At 43.7% G+C, this 14,014-nt stretch overlaps 1 protein-coding gene across 1 annotated transcript; it reads right to left on the bottom strand.

The window, feature by feature from the left end:
* Window positions 1–10,174: 10,174 nt before the first annotated feature.
* On the bottom strand, window positions 10,175–10,777 carry LOC138372320 (putative protein FAM47C). The gene has a single exon (XM_069337602.1). The coding sequence runs from the start codon at window positions 10,775–10,777 to the stop codon at window positions 10,175–10,177; it is 603 nt and encodes a 200-aa protein (XP_069193703.1).
* Between the last annotated feature and the right edge of the window lie 3,237 nt (window positions 10,778–14,014).

Raw genomic sequence — 14,014 nt, 5'->3', positions numbered from 1 at the left:
ATAACCGTAGCAGCCGTGATGTTCTTCACTGGAACTGCTATGGGAAATCTGGTGGTAGGACACAGGATGGTTAGGATGTAGGCGTTACCTGAACTGGTCCGAGGTAAAGGACCAACACAGTCTATTATGAGTCTGTGGAAAGGTTCCGCAGGCACCTGTATGGGAATCAGTGGTGCTCTGGGAATGGAGACGTTCGGTTTGCCTGCCATCTGACATGTATGACACTGTTTTACGTACTGTTTGACGTTGTTTACCATACCTGGCCAGTAGTAGTCTTGACGAATCCCATGGTAAGTCTTGTTGAAGCCGTAGTGGGAGAATGCTCCATGGGCCAGGTGTAGAATAGTGGGCCGCAGGCTGGTGGGAATCACAAGTTGTTCGGTGTTGGCCCAATCGTCCTCCTCCTTCAGTTTACTGGGTCTATATCTGCGGTAGAGCAAGTCGTTCTCTAGGAAGAACCCAGGAATACTGTCAGGTTGAGTCTCAGCCTGGAAAAACAATGGTGTTAAAGTAAGATCTTCCCTCTGCAACTTACGGAACTCCAACTTGGTCAGATGCGGGGGTAGTTTCTGAGGGTCTTGAGGGACAGCGGTAGCAGTAGAGTCAGCTGGCTGTGGACGTGCGGCTTGTGCACGGGTGGTCACGAGAACCGGAGGAGAAACATCATCACTCTCTTGAACCTCTGCTGGAACATACTCAAGAATAGGGTTACTTGGCACAGAGTTACACACCTGGGGTTTGTCCATGACGATCAGGTTGGTCGGTTGCAGGTCTTCTGCCAAGTCGTTGCCTAGGAGAAGTTGCACTCCAGGCATGGGAAAAGGCTTTTCCCTGACGGCGACTTGGACTTCCCCGTTCACGTAGGGACAATCCAGGTGGACTCTGGCGAGAGGGTATGGAGTGGTAGCAGTGAGGTCAGTGATGAAGACTGTTTCCCCGGTGTAGACTATGTTGGGCACAGCCGACTTCAAGATGATCGATTGTAGAGCCGCTGTGTCCCTCAAGATCTTCAATTTGAAACGTCCCTCCGGATTTGAACCGTTGGCAGAGACAGTTCCAGTATACAGGTGGTTACTGAAAAGAGAAAGATCATTAACATCAACACCAACATTCATCACAGGCTTACCGGACTTAGGAGGAGTTGGTTTGGGTCGTTGTTGGTCAGTGGTTCCCTTGTATTGAGACTTACCACACTTGTCTATGGTATGTCCATAGAGTCTACAATACTTGCAGTACAGTTGTGAACCAGCTTGATCGGGGCTCACCTTCTCGTAACTGTACCACGACTTCTTACTGGAGGATGGTTCAGGTGTCAGCCGGTGGATGAGGCTGTAAGTGTCAGCCGACTTAGCACACTTCAGGTAGTCGGTTTCTTCTTTATCTGCTAAGTAGAGGCGGACAGGAGGCGGCACACGTCTCAAGAATTCTTCAACAAGCATCAGGTTGACGAGTTCTGTAAAAGTAGAGACATGTGCTGCTTCCAGCCATTTCATGAAATACCTCCGTTTCGTGTTAGCAAACTCGAGGAAGGTAGTGGTACTTGCCTTCAGGTGGTCACGGAATTTCCTTCTATAACTTTCAGTAGAGAGGAGGTAGGCGTCCAACACTGCTTGTTTCAGAGTGTAGTAGTCATTCTCAGACGCCAAAGTACTGAGTGTGACTGCAGCTCTACCTGTAAGATGGACTCTGAGAAGTGTGGCCCATTGGTCGACAGGCCAACTGAGTTGATTAGCAAGGGTTTCAAAGGTGGTAAAGAACACATCAACTTCTGCTTCTACAAAGGATGGCATTAACTTACTTGCATGTGATATATTAAAACTGACGGGAAGATTGGCAGTAGCTTGCTGGCGTTGAGTGAAGTGTGAAGTTTCCAAGGCGATTTCGCGTTGACGACACTCTAGAGCCAGAGTCGCTTGTTGCTTGTCATGTTCGCGTTGTATTTCCAACTCGCGTTGTTTGGTTTCAAGCTGTAAGCGTTCCCGCTCCTGGAGTGTTTCAAGCTGTACTCTTTCACGTTCACGGAGTAATGCGACCTCGCGTTCGTGTTCTTCTCTCCTCAAAGCAGCTTCGCGTTCTCGTTCGTCTCTCCTCATAGCAGCTTCGCGTTCTTGTTCTTCCCTCCGTATGGCAGCTGTTCGTTCTTCAATCTTGGCCAGCTCTAGTTTGAGTTTCAGCGTTGCCAAATCAGTTTTATCTGCAATATAGTAAGTTTCATGAGTTTCAGAGTCTATCTTACCTTGCTCTAAATAGTAATCCAGCAACAGGTTGTGTAGGTCATTTTTGTTGGCTTGGTAGGGAACTTCTAGTTGATACTCATGTGCAAGAGTTTGTAATTCAGTCCTCTTGGCACGACTTAAAGTTCCTATTTCACCTGCTGGATTTGCACGGAAAGTTTGGAGACGAAACATGGTGAAATTAGCAAATAAAGGTACACGAATGTTCAATAATGAAATGTCAGAAACAGGACAACGTGGCAACTGGCACCTATCCTGTGTGATCTTTAACAATTAACGTTAAGTGAAAGATATTAAATGATTAAATTAAATCAAGGGCGCAGGAAATCTTGTACCCGGTACTCATGTAAGAGAATAAGGGCAAGAAAATCCTACTAACAAATGAAACAGAGTTTCGAAAACAAATGAAACAGTTAAATGCTTCAAAAGTAAAATTGGTAGTCCAAGGATGTAGGCATACCTTGCCAAGTCTCTATAGGACATAAAGCAAGTTTTTCCCACTGAATTTAATATGATACTTACAGAATTAGCGAACTTTTGTGCTCTGAAAAAATAAGCTAATTCCCTACCGTTGTATGTATCATCATCTCTGACTGACGTGTAGGGGTGCGAGGTGTCAACTGGTGACGAGAACTGCTGCTGAGGTCCCAATTCAGCAACTAAAGTTCGAGCTAGAGGAACTATGGCCCTCTTTGTCCTCCTACAGTCAGATTGCAGAAGATTGGGTACTCTTGACCCGGGGCAGACCACAGTACCAGGGTACCAATATGATGATCTGTCAGAATGAGAAATATTCAAGGGACATAGATGGTAAATACGAGTAATAACATGGAGGGAGAGATGACCAATTAAGAGTATGACTGAGGCCTACAGTCACCACGTAATCCAAAGTTGTCTCACCTTCACTATATGTTACTCTCGTAATGCACAATACACCGCACCTTATAAAAAATGAAATTGAATGAAAAATAGTAAAGCTACGTTAACAGAGTTAAATACGCTTACCATAAATTACCACTTGGCACCAGTACCTGAGTGAGGCTCCTAGGACAGGCCCCCATATAACTTGTGACGGTAACGCGTTGGTGTTCGGCTGTTTAAGGCTAGGGGTATGGCCTCGTCACATAGTTATAAAAAAAAATAGAAAAACTGGAACTTCGTCTGTGGTAAGGTAAGGAGAAGACACACAAAACACAAGTAAACTTTAACAATGAAATTTTAATTACGTTAAATAAATCAAAACATGAAAATATGGACAAACAAATATGTATAATAAAATCAATGAATCAAAATAATAAGAATACTTAAATGACACAATGAAAGTTACGTTAAGGCAAAATAACAAGAAGTGCAACACAAAGGTAAGTGGGAGGTGCTGGAATATTGGCTTAAAGCCACCACCTCTCTCAGTACACGCTAACGTCTAGCTGGGAGGAGTGCTGGCTACGAAAGCACGGAACATTCTGAGGACTGATGTTGGGGCGACCCCAGACATCAGGTAGTATTGGGGGGCGAGTGCAGGTGCAGCCAGACCGGCGACCAATCAGCGGAGCCGTAGCGATCAACGGGTAGTTTGGTGGTTGGAGTTCGAACAGGTGGCTGGATGCATACGTTTCTGCTCACCCTGGCAAGCCTTGCTGGTGCTGGTGTTGTTGTCGTTGTTGGACATTTCTTCCATAGTCTTTTATATAATTGTGACGACGTAATTATGAAGGGAAGAGCAGGCTCAATCTCTTGAAGGAGATTATTGTCACAACTCTCCCCCGAAGCCTGCGGTTCTGGAAGAAGTACGTCGTTATGTGGTGGAGTAATGGATGGAGTCGCTTCTACTTCATAAACTCTGGAGAGATCATGGGCTAAGATGTTGTCAGACTCTTGGTATAGCGTGTCTCCAGGTTGAATTTCTGCAGGTAGCAAGCCCATAGTAGAAGACGTTGAGATGAGAAGTGGGCGTGCTGCAGGAGGTGTAGGGTGGTGTGGTCCGTGTTGATGGTGGACCGAGCACTTTTCAGGTGTGGAGTGAAGTGCTGAAGCTTCAGGATGAGGAAGAGTAGCTCCTTGCCAATTGTTCCGTCGTTCCTTGTAGCAGTAGTCGCTGACAGGTGAATTCTTCTCGCCTCGTTGCTGCATCACGACACCACCATCGTCGGTACCATTGGCGTCGACATGGAGGATGTAGGGCTTATCTGACGAGGTGAGAGTGGAATTAGAAGAGGGCATAGGAGCACGAGTATTATCCTGAAAGCATTTGGGAAGATCATTAAGGATTTTGGAATTAGAAAGCGCCGACTCCTTGTCAGTGCTTTCGGGAGAAGAAGCTGGGAAGGTCTCACTGTGGATGTAGGGTTCTGTGAATGTGGAACAATTAATCAAGACAGTGGGAGGAGTACCATTATATTGCTTCAGGAGGTTGACGTGGCACAGCTGGGTCTTCCGCCGCCTATCTGGAGTCTCTATCACATAATTATTATTATTCCTGCACTCTTTGACGCAGTAGGGTCCTGAAAATCTGTTTTGTAAAGGTGAACCTGGGATAGGGAAATAAGCAAGGACGAAGTCTCCCGGCTTGAATTTTCTTACTTTGCTGGTCTGGTCGTAATGAGTCTTCATTCTCACCTGGGCTTTCAATAGATTATCATGAGCAAAGCGGTGGACTCTCTCTAGAATGTGTTGAAGGTTTTGAAGAAACTGGGGCACATTCTGATGCTCACTGAAGGTGGCATCTCTGAGAGAGTCTTTGAAAGCCTTAAGGGGAGTACGGCACTTACGGCCGTAGAGCATCTCATAAGGAGATACTCCTAGGGACTCATTGGGGAGACTTCTGAAAATACACATTATTAGGTCAATCTGCTTATCCCAATCCTTTGAGGTTTCACTACAAAACTTTTTCAAGAGTGCTTTGATGGTCTGATGACTACGTTCAAGAGAACCCTGTGAAGCAGGATGATAGGGGCTGGACAATACCTGTTTGATGTTGAACTCCTCCAGTGTCCTTTTGAAGAGATCACTGGTGAAGTTGGTGCCACAGTCACTTTGAATCTCCCTGGGAAATCCGTATTGAGTGAAGATCTTCAATAGATGTTTGATAACCGTAGCAGCCGTGATGTTCTTCACTGGAACTGCTATGGGAAATCTGGTGGTAGGACACAGGATGGTTAGGATGTAGGCGTTACCTGAACTGGTCCGAGGTAAAGGACCGACACAGTCTATTATGAGTCTGTGGAAAGGTTCCGCAGGCACCTGTATGGGAATCAGTGGTGCTCTGGGAATGGAGACGTTCGGTTTGCCTGCCATCTGACATGTATGACACTGTTTTACGTACTGTTTGACGTTGTTTACCATACCTGGCCAGTAGTAGTCTTGACGAATCCCATGGTAAGTCTTGTTGAAGCCGTAGTGGGAGAATGCTCCGTGGGCCAGGTGTAGAATAGTGGGCCGCAGGCTGGTGGGAATCACAAGTTGTTCGGTGTTGGCCCAATCGTCCTCCTCCTTCAGTTTACTGGGTCTATATCTGCGGTAGAGCAAGTCGTTCTCTAGGAAGAACCCAGGAATACTGTCGGGTTGAGTCTCAGCCTGGAAAAACAATGGTGTTAAAGTAAGATCTTCCCTCTGCAACTTACGGAACTCCAACTTGGTCAGATGCGGGGGTAGTTTCTGAGGGTCTTGAGGGACAGCGGTAGCAGTAGAGTCAGCTGGCTGTGGACGTGCGGCTTGTGCACGGGTGGTCACGAGAACCGGAGGAGAAACTTCATCACTCTCTTGAACCTCTGCTGGAACATACTCGAGAATAGGATTTATGGGCACAGAGTTACACACCTGGGGTTTGTCCATGACGATCAGGTTGGTCGGTTGCAGGTCTTCTGCCAAGTCGTTGCCTAGGAGAAGTTGCACTCCAGGCATGGGAAAAGGCTTTTCCCTGACGGCGACTTGGACTTCCCCGTTCACGTAGGGACAATTCAGGTGGACTCTGGCGAGAGGGTATGGAGTGGTAGCAGTGAGGTCAGTGATGAAGACTGTTTCCCCGGTGTAGACTATGTTGGGCACAGCCGACTTCAAGATGATCGATTGTATAGCCGCTGTGTCCCTCAAGATCTTCAATTTGAAACGTCCCTCCGGATTTGAACCGTTGGCAGAGACAGTTCCAGTATACAGGTGGTTACTGAAAAGAGAAAGATCATTAACATCAACACCAACATTCATCACAGGCTTACCGGACTTAGGAGGAGTTGGTTTGGGTCGTTGTTGGTCAGTGGTTCCCTTGTATTGAGACTTACCACACTTGTCTATGGTATGTCCATAGAGTCTACAATACTTGCAGTACAGTTGTGAACCAGCTTGATCGGGGCTCACCTTCTCGTAACTGTACCACGACTTCTTACTGGAGGATGGTTCAGGTGTCAGCCGGTGGATGAGGCTGTAAGTGTCAGCCGACTTAGCACACTTCAGGTAGTCGGTTTCTTCTTTATCTGCTAAATAGAGGCGGACAGGAGGCGGCACACGTCTCAAGAATTCTTCAACAAGCATCAGGTTGACGAGTTCTGTAAAAGTAGAGACATGTGCTGCTTCCAGCCATTTCATGAAATACCTCCGTTTCGTGTTAGCAAACTCGAGGAAGGTAGTGGTACTTGCCTTCAGGTGGTCACGGAATTTCCTTCTATAACTTTCAGTAGAGAGGAGGTAGGCGTCCAACACTGCTTGTTTCAGAGTGTAGTAGTCATTCTCAGACGCCAAAGTACTGAGTGTGACTGCAGCTCTACCTGTAAGATGGACTCTGAGAAGTGTGGCCCATTGGTTGACAGGCCAACTGAGTTGATTAGCAAGGGTTTCAAAGGTGGTGAAAAAAACATCAACTTCTGCTTCTACAAAGGATGGCATTAACTTACTTGCATGTGATATATTAAAACTGACGGGAAGATTGGCAGTAGCTTGTTGGCGTTGAGTGAAGTGGGAAGTTTCCAAGGCGATTTCACGTTGACGACACTCTAGAGCCAGAGTTGCTTGTTGCTTGTCATGTTCGCGTTGCATCTCCAACTCGCGTCGTTTGGTTTCAAGCTGTACTCGTTCCCGCTCCTGGAGTGTTTCAAGCTGTACTCGTTCCCGCTCCTGGAGAAGTGCAACCTCACGTTCCTGGAGGGCGAGTCCACGTTCGTGTTCTTCTCTCCTCAAGGCAGCTTCACGTTCTCGGAGGGTGATTTCTCGTTCTTGTTCTTCTCTTCGTATGGCAGCTGCTTCTCTTTGCTGCTCACGTTCAATCTTAGCCAGCTCTAGTTTAAGTTTCATCGTAGCCAAGTCAGTTTTCTCTGCAATATAGTAAGTTTCATGAGTTTCAGAGTCTATCTTACCTTGCTCTAAATAGTAATCCAGCAACAGGTTGTGTAGGTCATTTTTGTTGGCTTGGTAGGGAACTTCTAGTTGATACTCATGTGCAAGAGTTTGTAGTTCAGTCCTCTTGGCACGACTCAAAGTCCCTATTTCACCTGCTGGATTTGCACGGAAAGTTTGGAGACGAAACATGGTGAAATTAGCAAATAAAGGTACACGAATGTTCAATAATGAAATGTCAGAAACAGGACAACGTGGCAACTGGTACCTATCCTGTGTGATCTTTAACAATTAACGTTAAGTGAAAGATATTAAATTAAATCAAAGAAATGTTCACGCATATTTGTTATATGCGCCCATATAACTTGTGACGGTAACGCGTTGGTGTTCGGCTGTTTAAGGCTAGGGGTATGGCCTCGTCACATAGTTATAAAAAAAAATAGAAAAACTGGAACTTCGTCTGTGGTAAGGTAAGGAGAAGACACACAAAACACAAGTAAACTTTAACAATGAAATTTTAATTACGTTAAATAAATCAAAACATGAAAATATGGACAAACAAATATGTATAATAAAATCAATGAATCAAAATAATAAGAATACTTAAATGACACATATATATATATATATATATATATATATATATATATATATATATATATATATATTATATATATATATATATATATATATATATATATATATATATATATATATATATATATGTATATATATATATATATATATATATATATATAAAACAGAGATAAAGACAGTCAATATCTGGATGAATAAACGGATAGACAGATGGATGATAAGATAGAAGAGTAGCTGGATGAATAGATGGATGGATAGACGGATAGAGATGGATGGATAGATAGTTAAGTAAGTGGATGGATAGATAGATAGATGAATGGATGTATAAACGGACAGATATATGGGTGTATAGAAAGTTAGATGAATAGAGATTGATGGATAGGTATATGGATAGATGCACAGACAGGGATAGAAGCTTGAACAGACTGATAGATGGATAGATATATAATGGATGGATAGACGGATGGACAGATAGATTGATAAATGGATGAATATATGGATGGATAGGTGCATAGATTGATGGATAGATGTAGAGATCGATGGATAAATAGGTGAATGGAAATAGACAGTTGGATAGATGAAGAAATAGATGAATAGATGGATGTATAGATGGGAGACAGACACATAGACCTGGGTAAAGCAAGGGACTCTGGGCACAAATAAAAACAAAATATAAAAATAAAATCTTATATAATATAATGGAAAGTTCTATCATTTCATAATTTTTTTTGAAATATATATAATTTCAGGAAATCTCGACGTGTTAGGTAACTTGGCCAATTAACCTAATTGGCCAAGTTTACAGGTAGATACATGGTTTAATGTATATTTGTATTATATCAACAATGGGTTCGAGAATGACGCACAAGTATAGACTCTAAAGTTAAATAGTTTACATATGCGATGAGCTGGTTTCATAACTGAGTTACCTATCCCTCACACCCCACACCTCGCCCTATCCAGTAGGCAGCGGGGAGGAAAGGTTACAATCGCCCACATTCACTACCTACGGTTGGCAAACTGAGAATATTTGGCTAAAATTTCTGGTAGTAGGTAATTTTGACTGAAATATTTACACATTTCGTGAACATTTGTAATAGTGTTGTCTCTAAATTCAGGCATCTTTTCGTTAGTTATCCTAGCTTGGTTCTCCATCTTGTACAACAGTCTTTCGTGAGGAACAGTGTCAAATGCCTTTTGACAGTCTAGAAAAAGGTACTGTCTACCCAGCCTTCCCTTTCCTGTCTTATTTTAGTAACCTTGTCATAAAACTGAATCAATTTTGTCAAGCATGACTTTCCATTTCTGAATCCATGCTGATTTCTTCAACCCGTTCTCGCAAATTTAATAAGTCAATATTGACTTATTAGTTGCGTGCATAGGTGACATACTAAACATAATAGTTTCCCTTGAAAAGCTTCATAGAAAACACCGACCTTACCTAACCTACTTAGTATGTTAAAATAAGCATCTTATTGCTTCGTAATTACAATTGTTACTTAACTTATTATAGGTATAGGTTAGGTAATAATTGTAATTACGAAGCAATAAGATGCTTATCTTAACATACTAAGTAGGTTAGGTAAGGTCGGTGTTTTCTATGAAGCTTTTCAAGGGAAACTATTATGTTAAGTATGTCACCTATGCACATATTTAATAAGTCAATATTGACTTATTAAATTTGCGAGAACGGGTTGCATTTCTTTGCCACAAAGTCGATTCTCGCAAGATACTCGACCATTTTCGACCTGATTACTTTCTCAATCACTTTACAAGAAATACTTGTCAATAACACTGGTCTGTAGTTTAGTGTCTTATTTCTATCCCCCTTTTTTTATTACTGGGACTATGTTTACCTTTTTCCAGGCATCTGGGAGACTTCCTATCTCAACGGTCATAATATTAAACGGTCTGAATATTAAACAACGGGTGAGAGAGTCCTTTTGCAGCCTCCCTCGGCAGCCATGGCGAGATGTGCTCTAGCTCCATTGATATTGTCACACCAAGTGCATTTGAATAACCTAGAGGTTGTGTTTCTCCTCTTCCGCCGTGTCTACAATGCCATCCAGGATTTCCTGTGGCCTTTCATCCTGCAACCTTGGTCTCCATGCTGGTTCTAATGTAAAGACATCCTGAAATATTTCATTAAGTTGGGTGGCAGGAACCAGACTCTTGTGAGCTGAGTGGCAGGGACCAGACTCTTGTGAGCTGGGTGGCAGGGACCAGACTCTTGTGAGCTGGGTGGCAGGGACCAGACTCTTGTGAGCTGGGTGGCAGGAACCAGACTCTTGTGAGCTGGGTGGCAGGGACCAGACTCTGGTGAGCTGGGAGGCAGGACCAGACTCTTGTGAGCTGGGTGGCAGGGACCAGACTCTTGTGAGCTGGGTGGCATAGGGATCAGACTCTTGTGAGCTGGGTGGCAGGGACCAGACTCTGGTGAGCTGGGTGGCAGGGACCAGACTCTGGTGAGCTGGGTGGCAGGGACCAGACTCTGGTGAGCTGGGTGGCAGGGACCAGACTCTGGTGAGCTGGGTGGCAGGACCAGACTCTGGTGAGCTGGGTGGCAGGGACCAGACTCTGGTGAGCTGGGTGGCAGGACCAGACTCTTGTGAGCTGGGTGGCATAGGGATCAGACTCTTGTGAGCTGGGTGGCAGGGACCAGACTCTGGTGAGCTGGGTGGCAGGACCAGACTCTTGTGAGCTGGGTGGCATAGGGATCAGACTCTTGTGAGCTGGGTGGCAGGGACCAGACTCTGGTGAGCTGGGTGGCAGGGACCAGACTCTGGTGAGCTGGGTGGCAGGGACCAGACTCTGGTGAGCTGGGTGGCAGGGACCAGACTCTGGTGAGCTGGGTGGCAGGACCAGACTCTGGTGAGCTGGGTGGCAGGGACCAGACTCTGGTGAGCTGGGTGGCAGGACCAGACTCTTGTGAGCTGGGTGGCAAAGGGATCAGACACTTGTGAGCTGGGTGGCAGGGACCAGACTCTGGTGAGCTGGGTGGCAGGGACCAGACTCTGGTGAGCTGGGTGGCAGGACCAGACTCTTGCGAGCTGGGTGGCAGAGACCAGACTCTGGTGAGCTGGGTGGCAGGGACCAGACTCTGCTGAGCTGGGTGGCAGGGACCAGACTCTGGTGAGCTGGGTGGCAGGAATCAGACTTTGAATGACTGACAAAGAAAACAACAATAGTGACAACATAGGCTCGTGTTTAAATGTCAACAAAGAAAGTTTATACTAAATTAATTATATTTATGGCCAAATTTTTTTTGAGTACGAGCGCATTTACAGACGAGACTAAAAACTGTATTTTAAATACCTTGGTCGAGGACTTGTGGTGGCTGGTAACAGCGACGACCACTAGCATCACCAACACCCACGCTTGTACGACCCGCTGCATCATCACGCTGTTGGCGAAGTCTCCCCTCGATGTCTCGACTCTGGCGTTGGTGCTTTCAGTTCGTCTTGCAGTACTGCGGTGGAGGCGTCAAGAGAGAACTGTAGTCCTGGGCAGGGCTAGACCCATATATATATACACACTCTCTGGTGTTGCATGTGAGCTGACGTCAGCAGGTGGTCCGTGGCGGGGCGGTAATTATCTAGCCATACTACCTGACAGGTAATCTGTGGATGATGTAATATACCAATACACAACTTTGGCTCGTGCTCCACCGTTAATGTTCTCAGGCAAAATGCCGCAAATATAATAAAACACAATACTAGAATAAAAAAAAGCATAGTTCCAAAAGTTATGTTACTTGTTGAAGAACATTTTGGAACAAACATAAAGTGTCTCACACTTTTGCTTTATTAGCTACGTTTGGTTGTGTTTTGTAATGTTTAACACGGGACTGGACACTACACACACTTTTAATGCAAAATTTTACACTTCTTACGAGTAAAAGCAAATAATTGTATCAAATCTATGCAAATTTTGGTTTTCACATTTTCATGATCTTAACTTTTCATATTTTTCTCTACAAAATCATATTTATTAGAGCAGGAACGATGACTGGAGACAGATGTCTTAGTCTTCGAGTGAGAGTAATTATAAGTGTTGCAGAACCTATTAAATTATTATTCCATTTGTAACTCTTCCTAAAACCATATTTGAGTTCTGTAGTAGAAACTGAGTGAAAGAAAGAGCTATGGTTCGTTGCTTATTATTTGATGTATATCATTATCCAGTGTCGTGTAGACTAAGTGCTCAGGTTAGTGATTTATACTTTGGTGATACTACAGTAATGTTACCATACATCAAGGACGCTGTGAATCAATTTATGTAAATATGTGAGACACTTAGATGTGAATATCTAATAGAGCGTCACCAGGGCAGGGCGAGGTACATAGTATCTGATCTTAGAAAGAATGCCAACAGTTTTCGAAACTTTTTTTGCTATATTTAGAATGTCTCTGGAAATTCAGCTTATTATCGATGAGGATATCAAGGAATTTACCTTCAACTTTACTACTGATTTGTATATTGTTTATTCTTAGATTAATTTCATTTGAGTATTTATTACCAAACAAATTATAGAAAGTTTTGTCAATGTTAAGGGTTAGTTTGTTAGCAGTTAGCCAAAGATGGACTTTATTTAGTTCAGTATTCAGTGACATTTAGAGCAGGAGGGTCAGGACTGGAGAAAATGAAAGTTGTGTCATCAACAAATAAGATTGGTTTGAGGTGTTGGGAGGCGTTTGGAAGGTCATTAATGTAGATGAGAAAGAGGAGAGGGCCAAGTATGCTGCCGTGTGGAACACCAATGTTTACGGATAGTGTAGGAGAAATGAAATTATTCACAGAAACATACTGGAGCCTTTCAGTAAGGTAAGACTGAAGGTATTGCAGGGAGTGACCTCTAACTCCATAATGATATAATTTAAGAAGAAGGTTTTGGTGGTTGACAGTGTCAAAAGCCTTACGTAGGTCCACAAATAACCCAACAGGGAACTCATTTTTATCAAGAGCTGCATGTATCAAGTTAATCATATTAATAAGTGCATCGTTAGTGCTTTTATTGGGTCTGAAACAATATATTGGCAAGAGCTAAGTATATTGAGTTTGGCTAGATATGAGTAAAGCTGCGTGTAGATTAGCTTTCAAATATTTTTGACAAGTTTGGCAGAATTGAGATAGGTCTGTAATTGTTGACATCAGTGAGCTCACCACATTTGTGGACTGGGGTTTCTCGCTTTTTTTTTTTAGAATATCCGGAAAGATTTTGAGTTCAAGTGATTTGAACTTGAACAATTTCTAGCTCCTGCCTAGCAATGGCAGGAGCTAGAAATCTGGAGGCAAAGATTTACTCATCCATGCTGTCTAAAATAATTAAAAGCCAAAATAAAAGTGTTTCACATATTTACATAAATTGATTGACAGCGTCTTTTATATGTGGTAACATAACTAGAGTATCAACTGGAGTGAGAAATCCCAGTAAAGGTTAGTAAGAAGCATCTGGGTGATATTATATCCTCAATGAGCCCGCTTATATCATTTTTGGTTGTTTTCAAGTTGTTATTGGGAATTAATGTCTTAGTTTGTATAGTTGACCAATAAGGTGGTGACCTAGGTGAGCTAAAATGTGCAAAGGTTACGTTCTCGACTCACAGCTGAGGATCCTGGGATCGATCCCTTGGGCGTGACAGAACTGGTTGGACATGTTTCATTTCGCCTAATGCTCTGTTCACCTAGCAGTAAATAGGTACCAGAGAGGCAGTAAACTGCTATGGGGTTGCTTCCTAGATGGGATGGGGGGAGGGGGTCTATACAGTTCCACCTCGCTGGAGACCCCGAGAGAAGCCTAAATTATATATACACAAGCTTCCCTATCCCCGATAAAAATAATAATTATTATTATTATTATT

Source organism: Procambarus clarkii, chromosome 38 (genome assembly GCF_040958095.1).
Source record: "Procambarus clarkii isolate CNS0578487 chromosome 38, FALCON_Pclarkii_2.0, whole genome shotgun sequence".
Lineage (NCBI taxonomy): Eukaryota > Metazoa > Arthropoda > Malacostraca > Decapoda > Cambaridae > Procambarus > Procambarus clarkii.
This window is presented reverse-complemented; position numbering and strand designations above follow the sequence as displayed.

Excerpts from the sequence above, each read along its gene's own strand:
- LOC138372320 (XM_069337602.1), bottom strand. The coding sequence starts at position 10,777 with ATGCCACCCAGCTCACAAGAGTCTGGTCCTGCCACCCAGCTCACCAGA.